This window comes from Xiphophorus maculatus, chromosome 4, assembly GCF_002775205.1.
Source record: "Xiphophorus maculatus strain JP 163 A chromosome 4, X_maculatus-5.0-male, whole genome shotgun sequence".
In the NCBI taxonomy this organism is placed as follows: Eukaryota; Metazoa; Chordata; class Actinopteri; order Cyprinodontiformes; family Poeciliidae; genus Xiphophorus; species Xiphophorus maculatus.
The window spans coordinates 18,635,857-18,650,683 of record NC_036446.1 but is presented as its reverse complement, the minus strand read 5'-3'; the positions used below and the strand labels follow the sequence as shown (position 1 = coordinate 18,650,683).

The 14,827-nt window shown below is 37.4% G+C and overlaps 1 protein-coding gene across 3 annotated transcripts in view; it reads left to right on the top strand.

The window, feature by feature from the left end:
• tub (tubby bipartite transcription factor) overlaps positions 1-14,827 on the top strand; it is a 68,366-nt gene that overhangs the window by 24,031 nt on the left and 29,508 nt on the right. For all 3 annotated transcript variants that reach the window (XM_023332198.1, XM_023332197.1, XM_023332199.1), the window contains exons 2-7: positions 3,727-3,778; positions 6,158-6,320; positions 7,768-7,905; positions 8,476-8,628; positions 10,495-10,616; positions 14,464-14,655. In XM_023332198.1, the coding sequence (XP_023187966.1) occupies positions 3,727-3,778; positions 6,158-6,320; positions 7,768-7,905; positions 8,476-8,628; positions 10,495-10,616; positions 14,464-14,655 (820 nt within the window). The remainder of the gene's footprint in view (positions 1-3,726; positions 3,779-6,157; positions 6,321-7,767; positions 7,906-8,475; positions 8,629-10,494; positions 10,617-14,463; positions 14,656-14,827) is intronic.

The following is a 14,827-nucleotide window of genomic DNA, read 5'->3' as shown; positions in this document are numbered from 1 at the left end:
GTAAACCTGATGTAAAAAGTTTGTTTTTAACCTGAATGTATGTTAAGAACAAGCCAATTCTGATGGAGCTGATGATGGGAAAAAAAAAAACCCTAACATAATTTCCCCCATTCATCACACATCAAGGGACACCTCCACCTCACAGTCTTTCATCTTTTCTCCCCTGCTCTGGTTCCTTCCCTCTGAATCTTCTGCATAAATCTTTTTAATTAAAGCCACTGAGGTTTTTTCTCCGAGGCCTCTGCATGAACAACGACTGAGTTTGTCGCTGGTGAGTGAAAAGCTCTGAGGGAAAACTGGATGCAAGGAGGCAAAAAGAAAAAGTCTAATCACTAGTGCTCCATAAATATCCTGTTGTTTCATTAATGAGGGCAACTGTTTTATTTACCTAATGCAGACTTTGACAGAATACTAGAAATAAAAATTTTCTGCAGGATTTTGTTGTACATTTTCATGTAAATTTTAGACATGTAAAGTCTAAAATTTCTCATATGCAGGAGCTGAACAGACTTTGTCATGGAAATAAAAAACAATTGTAAACATTTAATTACTACAAAGATAAAGCACAACGTTTTATAAATTAAACCCTGTTATTGTCTGCAGGGAGAATCTTTAACAATATTATAGTGGCTTCAGTCAAAGTCTAACTGCTTTGGCGGAAAACACATAGTCACAAATACGTTCATAATTAGATTTCATTGTGATTGTGTTGAGCTTGATCTGTGTGTTTTTCAGCCTGATGCCTCTCACGGAGTCCTCCATGTGCCAGCAGCACAGACAGGCATGTGGACAAACTCTAACATTAAAGACACATTAGTGGATAGTTTAAATTAAAAGCTGCTCAAACAGGGGACACTTTAACAGGCAGAGACAAAATGTCAAAGTATCAGAGCTCCTCACATTTTGCCATCTTTATGAAGGAACTTCAGTGTACTTTTCTCAAATATTCTGCCTTCAAGCTGTGCTCACAGATGAAGAAACATAATTTTTTTAAGAAATCCTTATCTTCTTAATTCCCTAGGCATGTCACAGTGTTCTGTGTTGAAGCTCCGAATGTGAGGAATCGGGGCTGAGTGCAAACGATAAAGAGGATGGCAGAAAGAATCTTGTGAAAATCACTATTTATGCGGAATATATTTAACAACTCTTTCATCTGATGTCACATGAAGCAACTGTAGATGGTTAAGTGAGGAAAATTAAACCTAAACAGTAAGAAATCAGTAAGAAAAAGATTCTCATGATCATTTGATACAAAATCTTTCTTCATTTTTGGTATTGTACAAGGATTTTATGGCTTTGTTTTCAGCAATGAATTGTCATCATTTTGCCTTTGAAGGTAGCTGGTTTGTAAATGTCATTATTTAGTTGACAACATTTTGTGTTAGTGTGTGAAGTGTGGGATATAGAAAAATGTTAAGCAAAGAGGAAATAATGGTCATAGTGTGTTGCTTCATGGGAAATTTTTGAACAAAATTAAGAAATCAAAAGCATTTAAATACAATTCATTGGCGTTTCTGATATCCTGCAAATGTAAAATTTTGCATTTGAGATTATTTTTTTCTAGTAAATCACTAGGTGTTCTTTCCTCAAATTTAACAGCCACTTCCAAACTGTCTACTTAGTGTTAGAAAGTCAAAAAGGCAAAGAGCTGCAGCATTTAGCTCAAATGAATCAACTCTGCATTTAAAAACTTTCTATTTTGCATAATTATGTGTGATTATAAGTCCTTTAGAAGGTTGTTATGCTTGTCTGACAATAGCATAACAGTATAGCAGAAAGACCAACACTGGTGGTCACCAATTCACTTTTCATCTATTCAAAAACTTTTAAATCATATTTGATTTCCATCACCCTGTCCAGAGACCGGGCAGAAATTAAGCTTTTTTTTGTGCGAATTTCTTCATGTTTTTAATATGTTAATAAAAGTTGTCTCTGTGTAAAATAAATAAAAAGTCAGTCAAGTACAAATGAAGACAGAACCTTTTTTTATATACAGAGCTCAGATTGGATATGTGAAACATATTCCATATGCGTTTAATTTTCTTGACAAATATGTGAGACCTTCCAATGCATCCGATATTAAATAATGCCAATGACAATGGACCTTACCGCAGGAGCCGCTTTTCATTGGCTGATGCCCATTCTACGTGGTCACGTGCGTGGCCGTCTCACAAACACATTTAGCTTCCCGTTAGCCAAGTACAGCATAATGGCAGAACTGATACAACTTCTACACCTTGAAGCCTGTCTGCTACACAGTCTTACGTTAGCTAAACAGATCAATATGCAATGTGTCTGTATCTGACATACACTAAAGATTTTATTTGAGCAGAAAAGGCTTTGGACTAAACTGTTACTCCTGTTAGCCACGTTAGCACCAAGTGCAGCTAGTCAATCGTTACGGTTGCCACGGTAACAGGTGTGCTTAAGCTACACAGAGAGAGAGTAAAAAGGTAAGAGTGGTTTTGAGTTGATCACCTGTTCTAATTATTTTACCTTTGTTTACCTTTGCTGTGGCGCATTACAGCCGCTGTAGTTTCTAAACGTTGGACTAATTACCTCGTTAGTTTGTGAATTTACTTCATTCACAACAAACATCAAATAGAACAAATATATTTCATAAAATTTTAACAAACAAATGGCTTCTACCGCGGTAATTATGTGAAATTAAATTAATTATATCCCAACTTCAGAAAATTTGCCTTTACCTTTACAGAGCTCTTTGGTTCCTCCTATCAGTCTGTAGCGTCTCATATTGACCATCAAACCAAATTTCAGATCTACCATAACTGACTGACACCTGCTGGCCTCAGGTTTGCAACCAGCTTGTGACTGAGAAACCAGTAACCTCCTCCCAGATGATGACATGAACTTGTTCGTTCCTCTGTCCATTTAGTAGCTGATATATTGTGAAAATCCGGTAGAAATGATGCACTAATCAGTCATGTTTACATAGAAACAACGCGCTGTGAGGTTTTGTTTGTGAGACTTGTGGTCACGTGGGTCGGTTGTGGGCGGAGCTTGGGAAGGTCCATGAGTGGTCTATTGGAAAACTATAATTTTTTGAGAGGACTGCTGGGAAGAGTTACACTCCACTCAGGTCATCACAGTGTGACTGATGTCATACTTCCCGAAAACTTTTTTTTTTGAGTCAGCAAATTGTATTTGTCATTGATCCAGTGCATCGTAGAATTACATTTATGAGCGATAGCAGATACAAAATACAACTCAGATGAGGGATTATGTTGAGTCATGGTTGGACTGAAGCCTGCGTTCTCTCCTTTAGTCTGAAGTTTGTCTATTCCTTCTGTTCTTGAAAAGATATTTTTGGAGCATTCATACATTAGTAATGTATTTAGTGAATATAAATAGATTTTTTAAACTTGTATTTGCATTGTTCACGGTAATATATTCACTCACATGCACCACTCTGTATTTATACTTTTTAATATTTTACTTACTTTATCCACTTTCTTACATTGTTTTATTTGTACCAGGATTTATCATTTTTATACTTGAAAACATTTTCCAAAATTAGCTTCTGGAAGATTTTTAAGTTGCTTGATGATCAGAAACCTTTCCATGTGACAGAAAACTATAAGCATAGAAAGTTATTAAAATGCTTTTTTAAAATTATTTTACATCACTGTTCCTGAAGGTATCTTTGTTTTTCAGTAAGTGCTTATTCTAGCCTGTTTATTTTTTCTTCTGTTCATTTCTCTGCAGCACTTTAGACGATGAGGGGACAAACCTCCGACAACAGAAACTGGACAGACAGGTAAGCCTCCAATGTTCTCACAGCTCTGATAAAAGAGGAAAAACAAATCAATCACAGGAGGACAGATTTATCATCAAAAGCTGCTATTGCTCCATCAGTCAACTTCGAGTCAAAACCCACTGTGGATTCTGTTATCTTCCTAAAGGGCTTTCTGATGAGATGGTTTGTGCTTCTTCAGCACAGGAAGAAAACAACACACTAGGTGGTCTTGAGCCACTGCCCACATTAAGCCTTTCATTCTCATTAAATGTTTTCTCAACAGGCATTTTTTCTAACACAACAGATTATAACAGGACCATGAGTCAGAATTGGAGAATCCAGGAATCCTCAGTCAAACTGATGTTTGGCAGTCAGAAAACTGACACCGATGTTGTTGTTTCCTGTAAGCAACACTGTAACCTAACACGCTCTCAGGCAGCCCGTCTCAGCTCCTTGATAAACAAAGTAAGGAGCTTTTTTTTATCAAAGCTCCCTTAGCAAGGAAGAGAAAATTACTGAATAAATACATTTTGAGTTCTTTAAATTTTCTTTTGGTTTTGTCATATTTAATTGATGGGTTTGCATGTGTCTTCTTCACTTGGTATTCATGCAAGCTGACTTTGTTTTTTGAATAACAGAGATGAAGTTGTATCACTTCAACATTCCTTTGCATTCTGACATGGTTCCGTCTATTAACTTTCTAACTGAGTCATAGAAAGCTTGCCACCTACTGTGTCTTTTGCTTGTTTCACGCTAACGTTCTTTAAATTGTACCAATGTGAATTTAATTGTAAAGAGCTTTGCAGGACGATGTAGAACAGCTATTTCTCACACATGATGGATTAAAGGAACAGAAATTGTCAAAACATATAACCATCCATTCATTTTCTACATACGCTTATCCACTCAGGGCCCTGCGGTGCTACTGTGCATATTCAGCCATCAAGAGGCGGGGTACACCCTGGACAGGTCACCAGGCCATCACAGGCCAACCCAGAACCAAATAAATACACGTGTGTCCCTCCCTTTAACTCAAATATATGAGAAGAGGAAACTTACAAAGCTGTGACATCATAACTTTGGCTTTCATCAGTAGCTTAATGACAAAATAATCTTTATGTATGCAAACTTTTGATATAAAGAAAGCAATAACAAATCTTTTTCATTATTCTGGCATTTAGAAATAAATTTAGTTAGCCTTATTTGGTCAATTTTAATTTAATTTTATGGGAGAGAGGGAGAAATGGTAATGTGCCTTTTTATAGATACATTTATGAAAGCTAAATGTCATGAAACGGTGGTGTTGAGGGGTGGTGAGGCAGACGCTGTAGACCCAGGTAGGATGAATAAATGTTTTAATAACGAATGTCCCAAACAAAGTCCACACAACCAGGCAGCACGACTGAGCAGAAGCCAGGGCTCAACGCCGGTAGCAACTGGTAAATACAATGGACAAGACAACGGACTAAACGCACATTCGACACTGACTAAGTCAAACGAGACGAGGACCCGACAGAGACGCAGACACACAGGTGGCATTAAATACACGGGAGGGTAATCACAGAAATGAGACACACCTGGGAACAATCAAGGGGAGGACAGGACAACGAAGAGACTCAGAGACGCCGAAAACTTGAAATTAACACACAGAAAACACAGAACACGACACTAAATGGTCATACAAAGCTATTTCAGGTTTAGTTTGTGACGTGATTTAGTGTTTTTTTTCATAGTCTTACAGTACAATCGAATTTTTTCTCTAATGGAAACCTTTAATAATTAAATAGTTCTAGTTGGGTATAATTAGTCCTGATAAAAGCCACAGAATCCATTTAGAATCAGATAATTTGGTTTGACAGCACATTTCCAGTCATCTAACATTGTTTCTACATCTTAATAGATTTGTTCCAACTTGCATGTAAGCAACTAAAACAGCTCACCAGAAAACACTGATAAGCAGCACTAAATCCTCTTGCATACAACTAGGAAGATCTTTTATGTGGCTCTCATAAAGCTCTGACGCACGAAAGTATTTACTTCACAATACTGCTGAAGGTGTTTTTAAGACACATCAAGGTGCTTCCTCCAAGGATTGCTTTTTTTTTCACAAAGATGCTTGAAAAGACTGACTGAATTTTAGATGTGCAGATAGCTGCTTAAAATAACTTGAACAAAATCCTCCGGCATATTTATTTTTTATGTTTTTTTTGTTTGTAGAAAGTTAGGGTGTGGTAACCATTTGAAACCCTCTGTTTTGCATGCCATACAATTCACCTTTGTTTATAAAGCTTTTGATTTACATTTGCAGGTTAACATTCGTAAAATGTGGGCTATTTGCCTAAATTGTTCCTTTGTAATCTGACTTCATGTCTGATGATGCTTTTGTGTTCAAAACCTCAGCGAGCCCTCCTTGAACAGAAGCAGAAGAAGAAAAGACAGGAGCCTCTGATGGTCCAGTCCAATGTGGACGGGAGGTCCCGCGCTCGTCGGACCAAACAGAGCGAAGAACAGGCCCCGCTGGTCGAATCGTACCTCAGCAGCAACAGCAGCACCATCTACCATGGTGAGAAAACCCATAATGTTCAGAAACTCTCCTGCTTAGAATTAAGCCAGGAAAGATGTAATCTTCTGACATGATTATCAATTCCAGTTTCATAGATAGAATTAGAAAACAGAACAGATCATAAATTTGGTCTTACAGAATACAGATTGGCATAAAACCGTTTACTTTCATTACCATTCTGTGAAATAAAAATGTGGAAAACTTGAACAGTTAAATTAAAATGGAAGGACAGAGAGCGCAAAATCAGTAGATTTGTGCTCTGATTATTTTGAACAAGGTCTCACATCTTAAGTAGCTTGTTAGAACATTTGGCTGATTAACTACTATTTCAAACAGTTGAAATAGTAGTTACTATTATTATCTTCCATAATAAGTTATTATTATCTTCCATAATAATAACTGGCAAACCTCATTACAGAGTCTATTAAGCAGCATTATATAGCTCTGAACAGAAATACATTTCCTGGAAAATTAATTTTCTAATTTCTAAAAGATTTGCTTGTAGGATCAGAGAAATGATCTCCAAATGTTTGCGGCAGCTGACTGTAACAGCAGGATGGTCACGCGAACCTGGTTGAAATGTCGTCAGTAGAAAAATGTTCCAGGCTCCTGACTGTGAAATTTAGCATCAATAACGTGAAAGGAAACTTTGAAAGAGGCCAAGGATGTTGTATGCTGTGATCTTACAAAACTATTTTAACATGCCATGCCTGGAAAAGAAAAATATTTGGGGTGGGGAGAAAAAAACTAAAACTTTGTGATGAAAGCAGAGGAAAGTCTGGAACAATCAGACCTTGTCCTTGTGAAACAGCAGTGGGAATGTTTCACTGACCTGAATAAAAATGAATTCATTACCATACAGGGAAATTGGGAAACTAAAAATCACAACATATTAAAATTAAAAATCCATTACAGACTACCTCAAGATGTAAAGGTGCAGATTTTCTAATAATCAAGCAATTGTAAGAATTTTACAAAATGAACGTAATCCAAAACAAAATTAGGCTCTCATCAAATTTAAGGCTGTTTTTAGAGCTGTGAAACATTTGCAGTGTATTTTTGACAATATGTGAGGTGCCCAAAACATTGTGCTATAGTACAACAAAAAAATATGATTTTTATTTTATGCACAATAAAAGCCAGCTTGTATTTTTATTCCTTTTGCATGGAGGTAGCAGTAGATTGACTTCAGCTTACATTTACAGAATCTTCCCAGGCCAAAGATCTAGTTTCTTTGACTTAGAGCTATGAAGTCTCTCAGTTTTCACTAAGAGAGAAAGAAAGAAAGAAACAAAGAAGAAAAGAAAGAGCTTTGCTGATATATGAGAAACTAAAAAAAATATTATTTGTATAGAAATATTAGACATAAACTAATCTTTGTTTGTTTGAAATATCAATTTCCTGAATTTTGCTGTCCATTTCTGTTCTCCACCTGAATGTTTTCTAGTGCAAGATCCTGAACGGGAGGAGGTGAAGGTGATTTCGGACGCTCAGTTGCCTCGCTCAGCCAAAAAGGGCAAAGCATCGGCCAGCTCCACTCCGCAGACAGGCAGTGAAAAGAAGGAGAGGAAGGGCAAACACAAAGGTTAGCCTACCACAAATCAAATTAACAGGCCATGAAATATATAACATTATGACTAACACTTAAAACATTTCCTTACTACAACTTACTGCAGTGTACAACAGAAGAGACAAAGTAATTTCCATCCTGTTGCTTCAACTGTAATTGTTATTCTTGGATCCTTGGATAACAGTCACAGTTGAAGAGCTGAATGTTCAAACTACTCCTGGCAGCAAACATAATCAGTGTAGCTTTTCTGTTTTTTGTTTGTCTGTGTCTAAGTTCTGCAATGACATGTGACAGGAAGACTCATTTAGAGGCTGAAACATTATGCAGATCAAAGATCACGAGTTTGCAAATGTCAGTTGTAGATTTGATGTACATCCTAGATCACTTACCTGCAATTTCTTGTTGTTTCTATCTATCATTTGCAGCAGGTATTATAATATTGACATTTTTCTGCAGATTTCCTGGTTGAACAGAAAATCTGTATTTCAGTTGTAAAGATGTTTTGATATGTGAAGCAGAAATGAAATGGATACTGTTGAGAAGCATTTTAACAAAGTTTGTTCTTGGTGAATGATGACCTGGCAGCGATCAACAGCCCGGCTGCCCAGCAGGACGACAGTCAGATCCAGATCCTGACGGTGGGCCATTCTGCTGCAGAGGAGGGCGAGGCAGAGCCGGTTATGAGCTGCACTCAGTCACAGAGTAAGCAGGACCTTCGTGTCACCATGCTGAAGAAAGGTAAAACCTCTGTTGTTTTGAAAAGTCTTTAATGACATCCACAGCATTCTGGTTCACTGAAATACTGGCCAGGTTATCGTCCTCACAGCACACTCTGAGTGACATAAAATCTCTCAACAGCAGGGAGATGCTGCTTATTGAAATCCAGCAAAACGTAGATTATTCTAATTATTTGTCATTTTGTAATTCCTAGCACACTCAAATGACCACTGGAAATAAACACCAGTCCCCCACATGACCCAGCAAGGATAAATGGTTATAGACAATGGATTAAAATCTTCAAAAACATTGACTGTGCAGGTGAAATTAAAGTGGGGCTCTTAGACATCATGTTGAGTTATTCATTTTCTCCTTGACTGACCTCTAATATTAGTTGTAACAATCAGCAAAGACTCATACTTTTATATAAATAAAATAGACAGTTGTAAAATCAATAAAAATTTTAACATGAGGAACAAATGTGCAGAGTTCCTTAAGTGTTATGTCTCTGTAATTGTCACGTGTCCAAATGAGGACCTGATAAAAACCCATCTTCTTCAGACCCTGAATACAATATCAGCATGGTCGTTAGGATTGAAGGGAAGCCTAACATTTTTTTCAGCTGAACATACACCCTACGCATAAAGTCGAAATAAATGGGAGCAATTACCAACTCAGGGTTTCCACTCTTGATGTGTGACGAACTGCATTAACTCGGCCTCAAACGTCTGTCTGATAATAATTGCTGCTCTTCTTTTCTCTCATCTGTCAGTCACACTCCTCATCTCCACTCTCCAGCTCTCATTAGGGAAGTGGTGCAGTAGCAAGTCAACCAAAACCAAATGTAATATTTTTATTTTTTATGTGATAATTAGGTCACAGGAAAAAAACTAAGTATTTTATAGGCACATTGGAGCAACTGGTATCAATGCTGTTTGGTAAATAACGCTCCGTCTCTTTTGGTCTTCTGAGAAAACATAAGTCTGTGTTTATCCTGAGGCTGCTTCTCTTATTTTTACAAAATTAAGCACATGCCCACATTAACTTGGATAGAAATATTGAAATAATGTTAACTTTTGAAATGAAACACATTTTAAAGTGGAGGTTAGTTGTTGTTTACATTTAAACTTAGCTAACTGAGGTGTTGAGAAACGCTCACTGATTTTTACTAGTTTCTTAAATGTTGTAAACAATCCCAAGAAAAAGACACAATTTCACATGCCATTACACCAGTTCTAAAGTCTTTACACTGGCTTTGTGTAGCTCAGAGAATAAACTTTAAAATACTGTTGTTAGTTTATAAGTCACTGCTTAGCACCGCAATACACTAAACATCTGCGATTGTTGTACCAACCTTCCAGACCGCTCAGGTCTTCTGGTTCAGGTCTGCTCTGCATCCCCAGAATCAGAACCAAACGAGGAGAAGCAGCATTCAGCTTCTATGCGCCACAAAGCTGCAACAAACTTCCAGAGAACTGCAAAAGAGCTGAAACATTGACTTCCTTTAAATCTCAACTAAAAACTCATCAGTTTATTGTTGCTATTGAACCATAAATTAATGAAATAAAACGTTGACCAACATATTTGATGTGTGTGGTTGATTTTGATAACGTCACTCATAAAAATATAATGTTTGTTACAGGCTTTCTCAATTATTGACTACAGTATGTGATGTCGTTTATGACTTTTTATATTGTGTTTTTATGACACATTCTGAACTGTCTTGTTTCTGAAATGTGCTATCTAAATAAATGTGATTGATTAAATTACCACATTTAAATTAAAGCGGGTAGAATTTTTTTAATGGTGCTTAGATAAGTCTAGAGTGTGCAATCCTGCTGGTGATTTTTCTTTCATTTTTCAGTTTTTCTTTTCTGTGTTCCAAAGGTATTTCCAGCAGTATGAATTTTGATGAAGAAGAGGATGATGACGATGAAATTAGCTCAAGCTCTTCACAGCTCAATAGCAACACAAGACCAGGCTCTGCCACCAGCAAAAAGTCATGCAAGGTAAAATGAATTTCCCTCTTCACATCCTCCCTATCTTCTGATTGCCTGTCATCTATGGCACATTTGCCATAGACCTGTGAATAATGAGCAGAGAGAACGCAAGTTTATTACGTTGCTCAGTTTCACTCCTAGCAGTTTTATGCTTGAAGTTCAATAAATTGAAAATTAAAGTTTAATGTAATTAAAGTCATTTGTAATTTTGGGACCCATCATTTGTGTTTATTTGCTGTACTGATGTTTTCTCAAATCAATTGGCAAGATCTTTCAGCTACTAATAACCCCATAATTGTGTGACTCCAGGAAATAAAGTAGTCTTTAGGCACAGGAAGCACACTTGAAATACTGAGCCCTTCAAAGAATACCCCTTTGAGATTACTGTAATCTGGGAACATACTCCTGAAAACAGCTCTCCCCAGCACAATTTACATCAACACTCCCTGTGTTTCATAACCTTAAATTGGCAAGTTGTTCAGCGACTAGACCATGGGAGTCCAGCCTGTATCCTGCCTGTTTCAGATTTTGAGTGATTCAAGAAATATAGTAATGATTCCCTGCAGAACCTAAAGACACAATAAGGAGGTAAAATAAGCCATTAATTCAACTGTGTTGGAGCATGGACACATCTAAAAGATGCAGTACTGCACTGGGGAACCTCAAGAGCAAATTCATAATAGAGACTTAAAATAGTTAACCCACACAGCGTGCATGTTGTAATTATGAAAGTAGATGTAAAGGGAGATCTGGCATGCCCACATTTAAATGAGTCTTTGTGTATGTATGAAGGGGAATGTCATCTCAAATTTATGACTTATTTCTGTAAAAAAAATTATGGATTTCTCTCCTTTTGTAAAAAAAAAATATTGCCAAATGAAATAGTTTTGTATTTACAAAGAACAGAGCTGTTTCAGTTTTACAGAAAGCACAGGAACAATATTTACTGAAGACATGTCACAAAGGTGGAATCAATCCCTTGTTCAACTGAAACCTGTCTGCATTAAATTGTATAAATTGCACTTAATTAGAGTCTTCACTTTCGGAGGTTAATAAATAGAAGTCAAACAAACACACGCTGAAGAAGATCTGTCCTTACTGTGCTAATTAAGTAAGGTGCACTGAGGATCTCTGTCCCACTTACCTGTTGTTCTGAGACAGAGAGAACACAAAGGTGTCAAGTGAGCACCCAGTAATGGAAACCAAATGTAAGAAAAAGCAGATCATTTCTTTATTTCTTATGTTAAAGTAGGACAATGACATCACTTACAGCTGTTTATTTTATTCTCATGTAATGGGAACTAGTGGAAGCATGTAACTAGTGCAATATTTTTCTAAAGGATAGGTGTAATAATTTTATAACTTGCAAAATTTTTACCTCAAGCATTTTTTATGGACGCATCACACTGTAGTAGGAAAACGTTGTCTTCATCTCTTTCATCATTACCCTGCATCTTGTCAGTTTCTTGCTGAAAGGAGGTCATACGGTGGCCGACAGGTGCAAATGCGCAGCAAAAGAGAAAACATGCAAACAAAAAAGAAGACACCCCCGAATGAAATGCAGCAAACAAAAAGAGAGACGCAAACACCCCCGAATGAAATGCAGCAAATAAAAAGAGAGACGCAAACACCCCCGAATGAAATGCAGCAAATAAAAAGAGAGACGCAAACACCCCCGAATGAAATGCAGCAAATAAAAAGAGAGACGCAAACACCCCCGAATGAAATGCAGCAAATAAAAAGAGAGACGCAAACACCCCCGAATGAAATGCAGCAAACAAAAAGTGTTGAAAACGGAAGTGCTCCAGACCACTAGGGGGAGTCAAAGAAAATAGTATTCATTTCTATGGGACCAGATGCAAGATTCAGAGAAAGAAATTTGAAAGAAAGTAAAGGTATCTCTCTGAATCTTGCATCTGGAAAGTGTGATTATTGTGAGAAGTCTGAAACAATAGAGCATGTTATTTTAGAGTGTTGTAAGTATGAAGAAGAGAGAAGATGCATGCTGAGAGAGTGTGTAGGTATTAAAGAAAGGTTTAATTTAATAGAATTTTTGAGGAGAGATTTCGGGAGTAGACATATTCAAATAATTATTCGGTATCTTAAAAAAACAAAGCTATTTCATAGGATATGAGTAGAGCAAGTTGGGTGTGAATGTGTAAAGAATATCAAAGAGGGGTATATAAAGTTATAAGCAAGTTGGATAATATAAGCAGGTGTGTATGTGTGGGGGTATGTTTAATCAGGAGTTAATGGAGGGAAAAGGTAGAAAGTGAAAGTTTATAGACCATCTCGAACCACACTCCATACTGGTAAGTGGCGGTAATGCTACTGTAAGTTTGTTGCCAACCGCCAATAAATACCAAGAAGAAGAAGAAGAAGAATCTTGCATCTGGTCCCATAGAAATGAATACTATTTTCTTTGACTCCCCCTAGTGGTCTGGAGCACTTCCGTTTTCAACACTTTTTGTTTGCTGCATTTCATTCGGGGGTGTTTGCGTCTCTCTTTTTGTTTGCTGCATTTCATTCGGGGGTGTTTGCGTCTCTCTTTTTGTTTGCTGCATTTCATTCGGGGGTGTTTGCGTCTCTCTTTTTATTTGCTGCATTTCATTCGGGGGTGTTTGCGTCTCTCTTTTTATTTGCTGCATTTCATTCGGGGGTGTTTGCGTCTCTCTTTTTATTTGCTGCATTTCATTCGGGGGTGTCTTCTTTTTTGTTTGCATGTTTTCTCTTTTGCTGCGCATTTGCACCTGTCGGCCACCGTACTTTCATCATTACCCTGCATCTTGTCAGTTTCTTGCTGAAAGGAGGTCGTCCACATGCTGACATATAAGCAAGAGCAAATTGCTCCCATCTGCTGGACCTGTGGAGCATGTGTTTAGTGCAACCTGCTTTGTGAATCCAAGGCAGAAATACAGCAAACACCAGGAGGAAGTCAGTTGCAAAAAATGGAGATTACGTCGCTTCCCTTCAGAAATGTTTGACTCAAAACATTGATTTGGATACAAATTTGTCAAGATCAGATAAAATGCGGTGCACATTTGAGATCTTATAATTTTAATTGTATTTACCTTGTAATGTGTATATAATTTCATTCAGGTTCTTTAGTCTTATCATGTCTTCTATTTCATGTAAAAATAGAAGACGATTACTGTAGTAAAATTCTTAGAGAAATTCTCAGTCATTCAAAGTAAAACTCTAATTAAGAAAAACATTTACAGAAATAGGTAAATAATTAAATTATTTTCACTTAAATGGCCAACTAAAACGCAACTTACATTGGAAGAGAAGAAGATGACATGACGTGAGTAAAAGTGATTAGCATTAGCATTGATAATCCATCCATCCATCCACCATCCCTCCATTTACACCCTTGTCCCCAGTGGGGTCGGGAGGGTTGCTGGTGCCCATCTCCAGCGAACGTTTCGGGCGAGAGGCGGGGTTCACCCTGGACAGGTCGCCAGTCTGTCGCAGAGCATTTATAATGTTTATCTAAAATCATGTAGTCAGATAATCTGTGAGCGGTACAGGCCCTAAGGATATTTACTTCCTTTGGAACAATAAATTGCATGTTTCAACATTTGTAAATGAAAATGATTAATGTCTGGACATTGTGTTTACAGCTTTCACTTCCCGTATTTTCTCTCTGCTAGTCTAATCTTCGTCTTCAGTCAACTCAATCTTCTTTCCTTGACTGGATCTTTATTTTAGGCACACTGTGCTCATTTTCTGTCCCCGTGGACAGTTTGAACTTCAGACTCATTATGCCACCTTACCCCGTTTTAACAAAACTCTCTAATGACATATCACTCACCCGACCACCATTTCACCCTCAGTGGGCTGCTGTCTTCCACAGGAGGTGGCCTCAGCACCCACTCCACCAACAAATGAACCTGCCATTGATGTTGAGGATCTGGAGGAGTTTTCTCTGCGACCCGCACCACAGGGTGTCAGAGTAAAATGCAGAATCACCAGGGACAAGAAAGGCATGGACAGAGGAATGTATCCTACCTACTATCTTCACCTGGAGAGGGAGGATGGCAAAAAGGTGAGAAAGCTGTGAGACGAGCATTTCCTGGTAGATTGTGTCAGTTTTTTTTTTTTTTGCTGAAAAGTGTGGAAAATGTCTATTTCACAACATTCATGTAAATCTACTTCCTGGATTTAAATGATGAGTTGATGCAACTGTATTTTTTACAAGTTTTTTTCTTTTTTGTTGG